Source organism: Pelophylax lessonae, assembly GCF_965119305.1.
Source record: "Pelophylax lessonae genome assembly, chromosome: 1".
Taxonomy (NCBI): Eukaryota; Metazoa; Chordata; class Amphibia; order Anura; family Ranidae; genus Pelophylax; species Pelophylax lessonae.
This window is the reverse complement of record NC_138768.1, coordinates 820968989-820984674: the sequence shown is the minus strand read 5'-3', so window position 1 is coordinate 820984674 and position 15686 is coordinate 820968989. Positions and strand designations below refer to the sequence as shown.

Genomic DNA, 15686 nt, shown 5'->3' with positions numbered 1-15686 from the left:
CCACCTATCAGTGCCCGTCAATGCCGCCTATCAGTGCCTAGCAGTGCCGCCTATCAGTGCCCACCAATGCTGCATATCTGTGCTACCTATCAGTGCCACATATCAGTGCCTATCAGTGCCACCCCATCAGTGCAACCCCATCAGTGCCTCCTCATCAGTGCCTGTCAGTGCAGTCTCATCAGTGCTCATCAGTGCAGTAAAAAACTTATTTATTTACAAAATTGTATAACATAAACAAAAAACTTTTTTTTTTTTTCAAACTTTTCGGTCTTTTTTTATTTGTTTAGCAAAAAGGAGAAAACCCAGAGGTGATCAAATACCACCAAAAGAAAGCTCTATTTGTCGGGGGAAAATGACATAAATTTGGTGTAGGTACAGTGTTGCATGACCGTGCAATTGTCATTCAAACTGCAACAGCGCTAAAAGGGGAAAATTGGCCTGGGCAGGAAGGGAAGAAAGTGCCCTGTATTGAAGTGGTTAAAAATATATATAAAAACTCTAATATAAAAACCTGAATGTATTAAAACTAAGGTTAAAATAATATTAAAAAGATGATAAAATACACCTTATGAAAATGGCTCTATAAAATATCAGTAAGACATTTATGTGAAAAGCAAATAACCCCAATGGGGGTTACCCAATCGGACAACTGGAAAAGACAACAAGGGTAAGTGGCAACAAGACTTGTAAAAGAAGGGATGGTGTAAAATTACCAGGAGTAGCAGGGGTGCATTATCAAGTCTAAGCTGCTCATTGTAAAATAGTGTTAATTTCAAGCTCCTCATTTAACCCCCCCAAACCAGGTATTGGTAGTTTTGGCAGTGTGGGCGGTGCCAAGTCCTGCTGGAAAATGAAATCAGCATCTCCATAAAGCTGGTCAGCAGAGGGAAGCATGAAGTGCTCTAGAATTTCCTGGTAGAGGGCTGTGCTGACTTTGGACTTAACCTTCCTAGCGGTATTCCCGAGTGTGACTCGGGGTAAGATTTTAGTGCCAAAAGCGGTAACCCCGAGTCACACTCGGGGTAGCGCTAAGAAGATCGCTGGATGCTGGAGGAGGTTTTACTTACCTTTTCTCCGGGATCCAGCGAAGACTGCGGGCGGTATGCGGCGGCGGAGCTTCCTCCCGATCGTCTGCGAGCCCCGGCTTCCGTCTCCGGCGACGTGACGTCCGCCGGGGGGTGGAACCGGCGGCAAATTCAAATGTAAAATGCACCAAACACACTGATATCATTCAAAATAAAATAAAATCACATTACATTGCCCCCCAGTGCCCTTTCCTGCAGTTTTACTGTAATTTTTATGTAAATATATGTATATATATATATACATATATATATATACAGTATATATATATATATACTTATATATATACACATATTATATATATATATATATATATATGCACACACACATATATATATATATACACATATATACATATATATGTATATATATATATATATATGTATATATATATATATATATATATATATATATATATATATACATATATATATATATATATATATATATATATATATATATATATATACACGTATATATATACACGTAATTCTTGTGAATGAGCAGCCCAAACCAACTGTATACATTATATATATATATATATATATATAAATATATATATATATATATATATATATATATATATATATATATATATATATATATATAATATATGTATACATAATATATGTATACATACATATATATATATATATATATATATATATATATATATAATATATATAATAAATGTATACAGTTGGTTTGGGCTGCTCATTCACAAGAATTACATGCAAAATAATGGTACCGCTTTCAGCACCTAAAATCCAAAAGAATCATACCGCCAGGGAGGTTAATAAAACACAGAGGACCAACACCAGCAGATGACATGGCTCCCCAAATCATCACTGACAGTGGAAACTTCACACTGGACCTCATGCAACTTGGATTCTGTGCCTCTCCACTCTTTCTCCAGACTCTGGGACCTTCCATTTCCAAATACTGACTCTAATCCTACCAAAATCCCTGATTCTGTGCAAGTGTACAAAGTGTGCAGGTGTAAGAATAGATGCTGGTTTGAAGCAAAAGGGTAGTCACACCAAATATTGATTTGATTTAGATTTTTCTTCTGTTTTGCTTACTTTGCATTTTGTAATTTGATAAAAATAAACAATTAAAATATATATTTTTAAACCTTTTTTTTACTTTACAGTGTTTCTTTACTCCCTAAAACTTTTGCACAGTACTGTATATGTCAACACACATCATCCATAATCCAAAATGTATATATATATATATATATATATATATATATACAGTACAGACCAAAAGTTTGGACACACCTTTTCATTCAAAGAGTTTTCTTTTTTTTCATGACTATGAAAATTGTAGAGTCACACTTCTAGAGGTAGTCACCTGAAATGGTTTTCACTTCACAGGTGTGCCCTGTCAGATTTAATAAGTGTGATTTCTTGCCTTATAAATGGGGTTGGGACCATCAGTTGTGTTGTGCAGAAGTCAGGTGGATACACAGCTGATAGTCCTACTGAATAGACTGTTAGAATTTGTAATATGGCAAGAAAAAAGCAGCTAAGTGCAGGAAAACGAGTGTCCATCATTACTTTAAGAAATGAAGGTCAGTCAGTCCGAAAAATTGGGAAAACTTTGAAATGTCCCCAAGTGCAGTCACAAAATCCATCAGGCACTACAAAGAAACTGGCTCACATGCAGACCGCCCCAGGAAAGGAAGACCAAGAGTCACCTCTGCTGCGGAGGATAAATTCATCCGAGTCACCAGCCTCAAAAATCGCAGGTTAACAGCAGCTCAGATTAGAGACCAGGTCAATGGCACATGGAGTTCTAGCAGCAGACACATCTCTAGAACAACTGTTAAGAGGAGACTGTGTGAATCCGGCCTTCATGGTAGAATATCTGCTAGGAAACCATTGCTAAAGAAAGGCAACAAGCAGAAGAGACTTGTTTGGGCTAAAGAACACAAGGAATGGACATTAGACCAGTGGAAATCTGTGCTTCAGTCTGATGAGTCCAAATTTGAGATCTTTGGTTCCAACCACCGTGTCGTGCGACGCAGAAAAGGTGAACGGATGGACTCTACATACATGCCTGGTTCCCACTGTGAAGCATGGAGGAGGTGGTGTGATGGTGTAGGGGTGCTTTGCTGGTGACACTGTTGGGGATTTATTCAAAATTGAAGGCATACTGAACCAGCATGGCTACCACAGCATCTTGCAGTGGCATGCTATTCCATCCGGTTTGCGTTTAGTTGGACCATCATTTATTTTTCAACAGGACAATGACCCCAAACACACCTCCAGGCTGTGTAAGGGCTATTTGACCAAGAAGGAGAGTGATGGGGTGCTGCACCAGATGACCTGGCCTCCACAGTCACCGGACCTGAACCCAATCCAGATGGTTTGGGTGAGCTGAACCGCAGAGTGAAGGCAAAAGGACCAACAAGTGCTAAGCATCTCTGGGAACTTCTTCAAGACTGTTGGAAGACCATTTCAGGTGACTTCCTCTTGAAGCTCATCAAGAGAATGCCAAGAGTGTGCAAAGCAGTAATCAAAGCAAAATGTGGCTACTTTGAAGAACCTACAATATGACATATTTTCAGTTGTTTCACACTTTTTTGTTATGTATATAATTCCACATGTGTTAATTCCTAGTTTTGATGCCTTCAGTGTGAATTTACAATTTTCATAGTCATGAAAATAAAGAAAACTCTTTGAATGAGAAGGTGTGTCCAAACTTTTGGTCTGTACTGTATATACATACATACATACATGCATACATACACAGCTCACAAACATTAAAGGAACACTTTAAAAACACATCAGATCTCGATGGGGAAAAATCTCATGCTGGATATCTACACTGATATGGACTGAGTAATGTGTTAGGAACGAAAGGATGCCACATTGTTTTAATGGAAATGAAAATTAATAACCTACAGAGGGCTGAATTCAAAGACACCTTGAAAAAATGATGCAGCAGGCTAGTCCATTTTGCTGAAATTTCATTGCAGCAACTTAAAATGGTACTCCACGTGCTTGTAGGCATGCCTGACAACTTCGGGGCATGCTCCTTTTGAGACGACGGATGGTGTCCTGGGGTATTTCCTCTCAGATCTGAACCAGGACATCACTGAGTTACTGAACAGACAGAGGTGCAACCTGGTGACGCCAGACGGACCAAAACATAATGTCCCAGAGGTTTTCTACTGGATCTATGTCAGGTGAGCTTGGGGGCCATTTGATGGCATCAATTCCTTCATCCTCCAGGAACTGGCAGCATACTCTCTCCACATAAGGCAGGGCATTGTCATGCACCAGGAGGAACCCAGGACCCACTGCAGCAGCGTAGGGTTTGACAATGGGTCCAAAGATTTCATCCCAATACCTAATGGCAGTCAGGGTGCCATTGTCTAGCCCAGGGATATGCAAACTGTGGCCTTTTCTGTCATTTTTGGTGTTTTTTTTTTAATGAGTAATGGCGGCGATCTGCGATTTTTTTTGCGGGACTGCGACATTGCGGCGGACAGATCGGACCCTTGAATGACATTTTTGACACTTTTGAGGGTACCAGTGACATTACTACAGTAATCAGTGCTATAAATATGCACTGTTACTGTAAAAATGACACTGGCAGGGAAGGGGTTAAACTTTATTGGGGAGGGAGGGGTTAATGTATGCCTGGTGCTAGTACTACGTCGCTGTATGATAACGAGCCACATTGCTGCAGTAGCAGCAATGTGAGCAGACATCAAGTGGTTAAGTATGCACCCGTGCACGAGGCCTGAAGATATTAATCGGCCCTCTCCTGGCAGGAGAAAAGCAGCATCAGAAATGCACCCAAAGGTGCATTTTTGCAACATGTTGAAGCGCTTGGGCATTTATTCATGTAATTGACCAGAATATTATTCTGCCCGATGAAATGAATGAATGCCCAGGTGCTTGACATGCCGAGCGCTTAAAGCAGATCTTCAGTTATTTTTTCATCTTTCCATCCATTAAGTCTTCGGCCCATGTTGTTTTAACTTTGGATAGTAAAACATTTTTTTTCTGCCAGTAAATACCTTATACAGCCCACTTCCTATTTCTTGTCTGGTAATTAGCCTAGGCTAATGACATCATTCACAGCTCCCTCTCACTCTCCTGAGAGTTTGCCAGCAAGGAAGGAGGAATGAGTCATAGGACAGCCAATGAGAGTTACAGATCTGGAGGGGGCTGGATGAGGGCGGAGATAACAGGAGACTGCAGAAATCCATAGGTATTAATGCAGAGAGGAGAAATGTGCAGGCAAGCAGTGGTGTGAGTGTGTCTGTCTGTATATATGTGTATGTGTGTCTGTGTGCCTCTGTGTGTCTGCGTAAATCCAGGAAGTGAACAGGCAGCAGCATCAGCTGCCCACAGTTAAAACGGCTGTAGCCAGACTTAGTGGAGAAAGATTTCCGCAGCATATTTAGCAAGTACACAGTGTATATAAAATAATATGCAAAGTGGTTGGAGCTTCAGAATGTCAAATATCTTTTTAATAAAATCTATGTGAGAAGACTGCAGTTAATCTTTAAGTGTACTCAGATGCATTTAGGCGCATCAGGCGGTTTTTATTTACTGAACGCGCTGGCAGAGAGGTTTTTCTCCTGCCTTTAACCAGTTCTGCCCATGCTGTAGACGTCATTAATTTGCTGGGAGGGCGTCTATTGAAGTACTCCCGTGGTCGTGCTACCCACGCGCCCCCCTGCGTTGCGTTTTGTGATCATCAAGTCCATCACAGATCGGGGTAAAGGGCCAATCACAGTGGCCCTTTACCATATGATCAGCTGTCAGCAAATGACAGCTGATCATAGTATGTAAACACAAGTCAGTTATCGGCTTTTCTCTCCTCCTGCTAACAGTATGGAGAAGAAATAAGCTGATAACTGGCTTCTGTTACAGGGACATTGGCCCCAACAGTGCTGCTAATCAGTGCCCACCAGTGCTGCTAATCAGTGCCTCATCATCAGTGTCACCTATCAGTGCCACCTCTCAGTTCGCTTCAGTGCTGCATATCAGAGCCCATCAGTGCCACCTATCAGTGTAGCTTCATCAGTGCCATCTATCAGTGCAGTCTCATCAGTGCCCGCCAGTGCCAACCGTCGGTGCCCATTAGTGCCACCTATCAGTGCAGTCTCATCAGTGCCCACCAGTGCCACCTATCTGTGCCACCTATCAGTGCAACCTCATCAGTGCCCACCAGTACTGCCTCATCAGTGCCACCTATCAGTGCTGCCTCATCAGTGCCCACCAGTGCCACCTATTAGTGCAGCCTCATCAGTGCCACCTATCAGTGCCCACCAGCACACATCAATGAAGGAGAAAATGTACCTGTTTGCAAAATTTTATAACAAACTATGACATTTTTTTTCTACATTTTTGGTCTTTTTTTGTTTATACTGTATAGCAAAAAAATAAAACCCAGTAGTGATTAACCACTTGCCGACCAGTCACGTTGACTGTACTGCGGCAAAGTGGTTAGTTATCGTCCAGCGACGTAGACCTACGTCGCTGGACTCCTCCCCTTGTGGGCGGCCTGCGTGCGTGCGCCGCCGGAGGCTCGCTCCCGCTGTATTCAGTCACAGCGGGAGTCGGGCCAGGGGAGGAGAGGCGGTGATCACCGCCGCTCTTCCCCGATCATCGGGGAATCGAGTCTGGAGATCCGCCCGCTTGTGTAAACAGAGCGGGCGGATCTCCTAAGTGACAGACAGGGTCAGATTGCAGGGTTCAGCATAGCTGAACATGCGATCTGTCCCTGTGTCACTAAGTCACCTCCCCCCCACACACGTTAGTAAACACCAGGCATACATTAACCCCTTGTGTATAGAAAATTGTGCGCAGGATATGTGATACCAAAATAAAGCTGCTACCGTAGAACCAAATGGGGATGAATTAGTGTATAAAAAATCAGGTGCGCTAAATTGGTATGTGTCACAGGTCAGAGGTGGAATTGACACTATATAAAGTGTCACTCACGCCTCTGGGATGTGTGCCGGGTTTAATATACAATGAACTGTATATCTACTGTAGATGAATGTGCATCAAAGTGCAGAAAACGTCTGTGTTGGGTGATAATCAGCACTCTACTTAACTACTTGCCGACTGCCTAACGCCGATCTACGTCGGCAGTCAGCCCCTCACAGGCAAAGTGACGTAGGGCTACGTCACTAGCTTGTGAGGGTCTAGGGAGCGAGTGCGCGCCGCCGGAGGCGCGCTCCCGCGTGGTCACGGACCCCCCGCGCGTGTGACCAGCGGACCCGATGTCCGCCGGTCACTCGGCGATCGGCGGGGGAGAGGGAGAATGTCAGGCAGCTTGTGTAAACAAGCCACCTGTCATTCTCCTCGGTGTAAAGACACTGATCACACGGATCTAGTATGTAGATCCGTTGATCAGTGTCCTTACAGCTCAAGCCACAGCCAATCACAGTAGAAAGCACGCCCCTAGGGATACACACAGCCCCTCCCTCCCAAATAAAGTTAACCCCTTCACTACCAGTGTATTTTTACAGTAACAGTGCATATGTATAGCACTGATTACTGTAGAAATGTCACTGGTAACCCCAAAAGTGTCACAAATGTCAGTCAAGGGTCCGATCTGTCCGCCCCAATGTCGCAGTACCGCAAAAAAAATCGCAGATCGCCGCCATTACGCGTTAAAAAAAAAACCAACAAAAATGACAAAAATATTTCCCTTTGTTAGTAAACGCGATAACTTTTGCGCAAACCAATCAAAATACGCTTTTTGCGATTTTTTTTACCAAACATAGGTAGCATAAAACAAATTGGCCGAAAATGTTAAAAAATTTTGATTTTTACATTTTTTTGGGGGGGAATTTCATATAAAAAAATGTGAAAAATATTGCTATTTTTGCAAAATTGACGCTCTTTTTTTGTTTATAGCGCGTGATCAAAAAATCGCACAGGTGATCAAATACCACCAAAAGAAAGCTCTGTTTGTGGGAAAAAAAGGACGCCAAATTTGTTTAGGTACAGCGTCGCACGACCGCGCAATTGTCCGTTAAAGTCACGCAGGGCTGGTGTACACACTCCTATACTGGTGAATCCCCTCAATCCTGGCACTCTGGGCGGTATTCCTCTGTAGCCAAAGCGAGGTCTCCCCGATATATCTGGTATTCTCAAACAAGTTTGAGAATGTTGTCAAGATCTGGTAAGAGGCTGAACCCCCCCCCATCTGAGTGACTTCACCCCCTCTCCTGAGCATCTATATCACATCGGAGCTGATATGAAAGCTCTCATACCTTCTCCATTCTGGTAAGGGGCTAGTCTCCACTAAGGTGGTCGGATCTGTCTACACCTGATAGTCTCAAGAGGATTTTTCCCTAGGATCTCTCCACATCCCTGTGGGAATTCAATTGGGACTAGAGACACTTCCCCTTTTTTCTTACACATTTCACAGTGGTGTTATCCCTTGAACTGAGTGTCATAGCCCCGCTGAGGGTTATTGTTTTTCTTCATTTACTCACAGATATTTATTTGTCACCTGTATCTACGTTTGTTAATTATTATTGTTCATTTATCACAACCCCGGAGAGGGTTTTTGCTTTGTGGTTTGTTTTGGATGATCAGTTATCACTTGCACATGTGATTGTGGACACCTTCACCCAACTAGCACTGTCATCTGTTAAGTAGAGTGCTGATTATCACCCAACACAGACGTTTTCTGCACTTTGATGCACATTCATCTACAGTAGATATACAGTTCATTGTACATTAAACCCGGCACACATCCCAGAGGCGTGAGTGACACTTTATATAGTGTCAATTCCACCTCTGACCTGTGACACATACCAATTTAGCGCACCTGATTTTTTATATACATTAACCCCTTGATCACCAATAAAAATTAACCCCTTCCCTGCCAGTGTCATTTTTACAGTAACAGTGCATATGTATAGCACTGATTACTGTAGTAATGTCACTGGTAACCCCAAAATTGTCAAAAATGTCTGTCAAGGGTCCGATCTGTCCGCTGCAATGTCGCAGTCCCGCAAAAAAATCGCAGATCGCCGCCATTACTCGTTTAAAAAAAAAACACCAAAAATGACAGAAATCTTTCCCTTAGTTAGTAAACGCAATAACTTTTGCGCAAACCAATCAAAATAAGCTTATTGCAATTTTTTTTTACCAAAAATATGTAGCAGAAAACAAATTGGCCTGAAATGTTAAAAAATTTTGATTTTTACATTTTTTTTGGGGGGAATTTCATATAAAAAAATGTGAAAAATATTGTTATTTTTTCAAAATTGACGCTCTTTTTTTGTTTATAGCGCAAAAAGTAAAAATCGCACAGGTGATCAAATACCACCAAAAGAAAGCTCTGTTTGTGGGGAAAAAAGGATGTAAATTTAGTTTGGGTACGGCGTTGCATGACCGCGCAATTGTCAGTTAAAGTCGCACAGTGCTGAATCGCAAAAAGTGGCCTGGACGTAAGACAGCAAAATCCTCTGGTGGTAAAGTGGTTAAAAACCACTAAAAGAAAGCTCTATTTGTGTGAAAAAATATTATATGGGTACATTGTTGCATGACCGCGCAATTGTCATTCAAAGTGCAATAGCGCTGAAGGCTGAAAATTGGTCTGGACAGGAAGGTAGTATAAGAACCCGGTATATGAAGTGGTAAACGCCTGTAATGCCCTGTACACACGTGCAGATTATCTGCAGACTTTTGTCTTCAGATTTACCTTTTCTATGTAGTGCAAGGGCCTGCCGGATTGCATACAAATTGAAAGTGTTTAGGTTTGACCTCATATTATATGGTTTTGGTAAGTCTGCAGACAAAAGTCTGCAGATAATCTGCATGTGTGTATGGGGCATAAGAGTGTATGTGTACACGGACACACAGCCTAACATTTCATGCCAGTTCACACTATAGCGATGTCAGGCATCGCATGTAATTTGCAGCGCAAAGCTCTGCAAATCCTATTGCGATTTCTGTGCGTTCGGGTTGCATTTGGAACCCTTTTTTTTTTGGTCCACACCAGAATCAGATCGCATGATTGTTCACACCTATGTGATCCGATTCATGTAGAAACTGACAGTTTGCACTGTGATATGCAAACTAATCTGGGGGTGTGGTTACCTTTGTATTGACACCCCCAGCGATTCGCATATGGCAGTGAGAACTGTCTGTGAGTCGGGTGCGATGCGGGAACCCGCAGTGGATTCGCAGGGTTCCCACATCGCATATGTGTGAACCGAAACTGAAAAAAAGAAAACAAGATGCCTCTAATGGGCCATACACACTATACGATTTTCTGAAGACTTTTTCCTTTAGATTTACTAAAACCAGATAATATGAGGTCAAACCTAAACACTTTCAATTTGTATGTAATCTGGCAGGCCCTTGCACTACATAGAAAAGGTAAATCTGAAGGAAAAAGTCTTCAGAAAATCTTATAGTGTGTATGGCCCTTTAAAGCTGCATTTCTAACACTCAGTGTGTATGAGGCCTGTGCATAGTATTGGGGCAAGTATCCCCTCTATAATATCTATCAGTATCCCCTCTCTATAATATCTATCACACTGCCAGCACTGGGAGATGACATAAACCCTGCAGAGGGGTAACTAACACCCAAACACCGAACTCTTCACTGACAAGTCTCCCTGGAAACACCCCCAGCCCGCTCTGATTGGCTGCAGCTCTGTGCACTGTGCCCCATACACTGAGGAGGGACTGGCAAGGACACGAGAAGCACATGGCTGTGTCTCCCGGAAGTGGAATGTACCAGCTGAATGCCGGCTAGGGGGGGGGGAGTATATCTATGTGTGACATTTATAAACTGGAGAGGAAATATCTACTGATAGCATCGAGTAGACGGCTAGGTTTAAACAAGGGGGACGGAGAGCTGAGCTGTGCTGAGGCGTGGGGGAGCGGTGGAGGGAGTCCTCACCCCCCTTTCTCCTGTGTGAGTGGATGAGTCCGGGGTCTGGGCTGTCATGGCGCTGCCCTGTGTGAGGATGGGAGCTCTCCGGCTCCGCTACGGGGCTCTCTATAGGTAAGTCATGGAGGAGAGGGTACACACTGAGCCTGTGTGCAGACACTCCGCCATCTTCCCTGTCTCCTCATCTAAAGAGAACCTGTCACCAATCATCTCACTTCACTGAGGGGGGGAACTGTCTTCATACAGGGGCCCCAGCACCTCCAAAGGGCCACATCCTCTTCATATAGGGCTGTTGTGTTTGAGCCCTGCTTATGTGCAACATTGCATGAGAAATGTGCCTTGCACTTTGCAGTACTGTTCATAGTGAGGCTCCATACAGGTGTGCACAGGTAGGGCTGTCCAATCCTTTCAGTGGTCTGCCTTACCCAGGAGAAATGAGGAGAAAGACGCCCCGGCTGTTTATTTGGTAATCGCGTTGAATGGTGCCGCGGCACCGCGTGGTTTGGCGCACACAAAGGCACAGCACAGGTGCTTCGCACTTATTGTTGCTAGAAAATTACTTAAAACCCCAAAACATTATATATATTTTTTGGACATCTTCGTGCGTGGCCTATAATGCAATGACAGCCAGGTGGGAGGACATCCTCCCAGATCATGCCACTTACAGGGCCGCGCAGCCTGTCACCGGCTGTATCCATCATATACATCCTATGACTGATCAGTGTACCAGCCCTCTGCCAGAACCTTGTGATCACTGTGACCAATCACAGCAGATCACATGACAATTGTAAACAACGGATGGCTTCCTTTCATGCCACCGATTGTATACAATTGTGTTGCCAATCACAGCCGTTCTGTACCATGTGATTAGCTTCAGCCAGTCATAGCCGATCAAAACAAAAGACACTGAATGAACCAGTTTCATTCAGTAAAAATGGTTGCTATATTCCATTGAAATTCCTTGGTATAAGCCAGGGGTCTCCAACTTTCTGCACAAAGGGCCAGTTTACTGTCCCTCTATCTTTAGGGGGGCCGGACTGTGGACAGTGGGAGAAGAAAATATCCTGGCATCAGTGGGAGTAAACAATGCTTCATTGTTTATATTAGGGGGAGCAATAGTGCCCTGTCATTGGGAGGAATAGTGCCCCATCATTGGAATCAGTTGGAGGAATAGTGCCCCATTATTGGTATCAGTTGGAGGAATAGTGCCCCATCATTGGTATCGGTGGGAGAAAAATTGCCCCATCTTTGGTATCGGTGGGAGGAAAATTGCCCCATCATTGCTATCAGTGGGAGGAATAGTGCCCCATTATTGGAATCAGTTGGAGGAATAGTGCCCCATCATTGGTATCGGTGGGAGGAAAATTGCCCCATCTTTGGTATCAGTGGGAGGAATAGTGTCCCATCATTGGTATAAGTGGGAGGAATAGTGTCCCATCATTGGTATCAGTGGGAGGAATAGTGCCCCCATCATTGGTATCAGTGGGAGGAATAGTGCCCAATCATTGGTATCAGTGGGAGGAATAGTGCCCCATCATTGGTATCAGTGGGAGGAATAGTGCCCCATCATTGGTATCAGTGGGAGGAATAGTGCCCCCATCATTGGTATCAGTGGGAGGAATAGTGCCCAATCATTGGTATCAGTGGGAGGAATAGTGCCCCATCATTGGTATCAGTGGGAGGAATAGTGCCCCATCATTGGTATCAGTGGGAGGAATAGTGCCCAATCATTGGTATCAGTGGGAGGAATAGTGCCCCATCATTGGTATCAGTGGGAGGAATAGTGCCCCATCATTGGTATCAGTGGGAGGAATAGTGCCCAATCATTGGTATCAGTGGGAGGAATAGTGCCCAATCATTGGTATCAGTGGGAGGAATAGTGCCCCATCATTGGTGTCAGTGGGAGGAATAGTGCCCAATCATTGGTATCAGTGGGAGGAATAGTGCCCCATCATTGGTATCGGTAGGAGGAATAGTGCCCCATCATTGGTATCGGTAGGAGGAATAGTGCCCCATCATTGGTATCGGTGGGAGGAATAGTGCCCCATCATTGGTATCAGTGGGAGGAATAGTGCCCCATCATTGGTATAAGCAATCACAATGTGTTAAACAAAAAAAAACAAATCCCAATCACTTCCCTAGAGTAGTTCAGTGTTACTATGGAAACGCTGTGTTGCTCTGGTCACAGTTTATAAAAAATAAAAAAAATATTTGTACTGTCCTGGCATTTTACGGCCCAAGAAATGAGATGGACCGGCAGTACATCAGGACTGATCAATTTTCAAATATACCATAGTTTGTGGACTTCATCTTTCAACTTTCCTACTGTCCAAATAATATACACTGATTTGGGTTATTTTCACCAAAGAAACGTAGCAGAATACATTTTGACCTAAATGTATGATGAAAGATTATTTATTTTTCAAAATATGTTGTTTTTCAAAATTTCGGGTCTTTTTTCATTTATTTAGAAAAACATGGAAAAAAAATTCGGTATGGGTGAGAGGAAAAGTGGGGATTACCACCAGAAGAAAGCTATATTTGTATGACAAAAATAATAAAAATTTAGTTTGGGTACAGTGTTGCATGACCGCGCAATTGTCATTGAAAGGGTGACAGCGCTGGAAGCTGAAAATTTGCCTGTACTGGAAGGGGGAAAAGTGCCCAGTATTGAAGTGGGTAAGCAGAGGCCCTAGAGCAGTGATGGCAAACCTTGGCACCCCAGATGTTTTGGAACTACATATCCCATGATGCTCAATTGCGATGCAGAGTGCATGAGCATCATGGGAAATGTAGTTCCAAAACATCTGGGGTGCCAAGGTGCGCCATCACTGCCCTAGAGAATAAAACGGTGGGCGTTGCAAATGGTATTTTTGCAGTGATTTTTCAAACACAATTTTTGGGAAAAAATGCACTTTAATGAATTTTAGTGCATGCAAACACAATAGAATACCCAATTTTTTGGTTACACATAAAAGATGATGATACACTGAGTAAATAGATACCAAACATGTCACGCTTCAAACTATGCACGCCTGTGGAATAGCGACAAACTACGTTAAATGATATTATCCATAGGCGATGCTTTCAAAACTTTTGCAGGTTACCAGTTTAGATTTACACAGGAGGTCTGGTGCTAAAATTATTGCTCTCGCTCTGACATTCGGGGGGGGGGGGGTCTCACCTGTGTGGTGCGATTGCTGTTTACGTATGCGTACGCGAACAAAGCATGTGTTTGCCTCTGCACGTCAGCAAAAGGAATGGAGGAGCTTTAAAATTTATTCATTTATTTTTTCATTTTATTATTTTATTTTGTTTATTTTCGTCTCTTTCATTTTTTGTTTTTCTGATCAACTTTATTACTATTACAAAGAATGAACAACATCTCTTGTGATTGCTTGGGCAGTGACAGGTACTCTTTACTGTGAGATTTGGGGTCTATTTGACCTTAAATCTCTCCTCTGCCCTTAAAAGCAACAGATCAAACCGAGATATTGGTTTGATCTGACGCTTTCATAGACCGGTAATGGCTTGTTTACATGAGACCAAATCCGGAAGTAACAAAATGCTTGTTGCTTACATTTTCTTAGACCATGGATATGATTGGGGACCTTCCGCTATGGTCAGCCACTGGAACTGCCAGCTTCAGTCCTGGCCCCCTGGTGGGCTAGGAGAGGTTAGGCGTCTCGCACATGCATGTTATCGTGCTACACGCATTGGGGGGCACATTCATTTTATTTATGGGATTCTCTACACGCGAAAAACGCAGCAAAGTAGCTCATGCACCTTTTTGAGCTTTGCAGTGTTTGTCACATTTTTTTGCATGCGTCTTGTGCCTACTTCCCACATTTAGGGCGCCCTTAACCACTTGCCGACTTCCCACAGTATATTTACTGCGGCAGTCAGCCCCTCACAGGCAGAGCGACGTAGGTCTACGTCGCTAGCCTGTGAGGCTCTGGGGAGCGGGTGCGCGCCGCTGAATGCGCGCTCCTGCCCCCACTCGGTCACGGACCCCCCCCCCCCCCCCCCACGCATGTGCCCGGCAGACCCGATGTCCGCCGGGCACTCGCGATCGTCCGTGACAGCAGGAGAAAGGCAGGCGGCTAATGTAAACAAAGCCGCCTGTCATTCTCCCCTGTGTAAGAATGGTGATCATACGGTTCTACTATGTAGGACCGTTTATCACTGTTCCTACACCTCAAGCCACAGCCAATCACAGTTAGAAACACGCCCCTAGGGACACACACAACCCCTCTCTCTCAAAGTTAACCCCTTCACTGCCAGTGTAATTTTACCGTAACAGTGCATATGTATAGCACTGATTACTGCAGTAATGTCATTGGTACCCCCAAAAGTGTCAAAAATGTGAGTCAAGGGTCCAATCTGTCCGCCCCAATGTCGCAGTCCCGCAAAAAAAATCGCAGATCGCCGCCATTACGCGTTAAAAAAAAAAAAAAGAACAACAAAAATAACAAAAATCTTTCCCTTAGTTAGTAAACGCGATAACTTTTGCGCAAACCAATCAAAATACGCTTTTTGCTATTTTTTTTTTTACCAAAAATATGTAGCAGAAAACAAATTGGCCTAAAATGCTAAAAAAATTTTGATTTTTTTACATTTTTTTGGGGGGAATTTCATATAAAAAAATGTGAAAAATATTGTTATTTTTGCAAAATTGAAGCTTTTTTTTTGTTTATAGCGAATGA

General features: G+C 43.3%; 1 protein-coding gene across 1 annotated transcript in view; it reads left to right on the top strand.

Moving 5' to 3' along the window:
* Positions 1-10893: 10893 nt before the first annotated feature.
* Positions 10894-15686, top strand: part of PTCD3 (pentatricopeptide repeat domain 3) — a 111735-nt gene continuing 106942 nt past the window's right edge. The window contains exon 1 of the mRNA XM_082258492.1: positions 10894-11094. Coding sequence (XP_082114618.1) covers positions 11036-11094 — 59 coding nt within the window. The 5' untranslated portion in view covers positions 10894-11035. The remainder of the gene's footprint in view (positions 11095-15686) is intronic.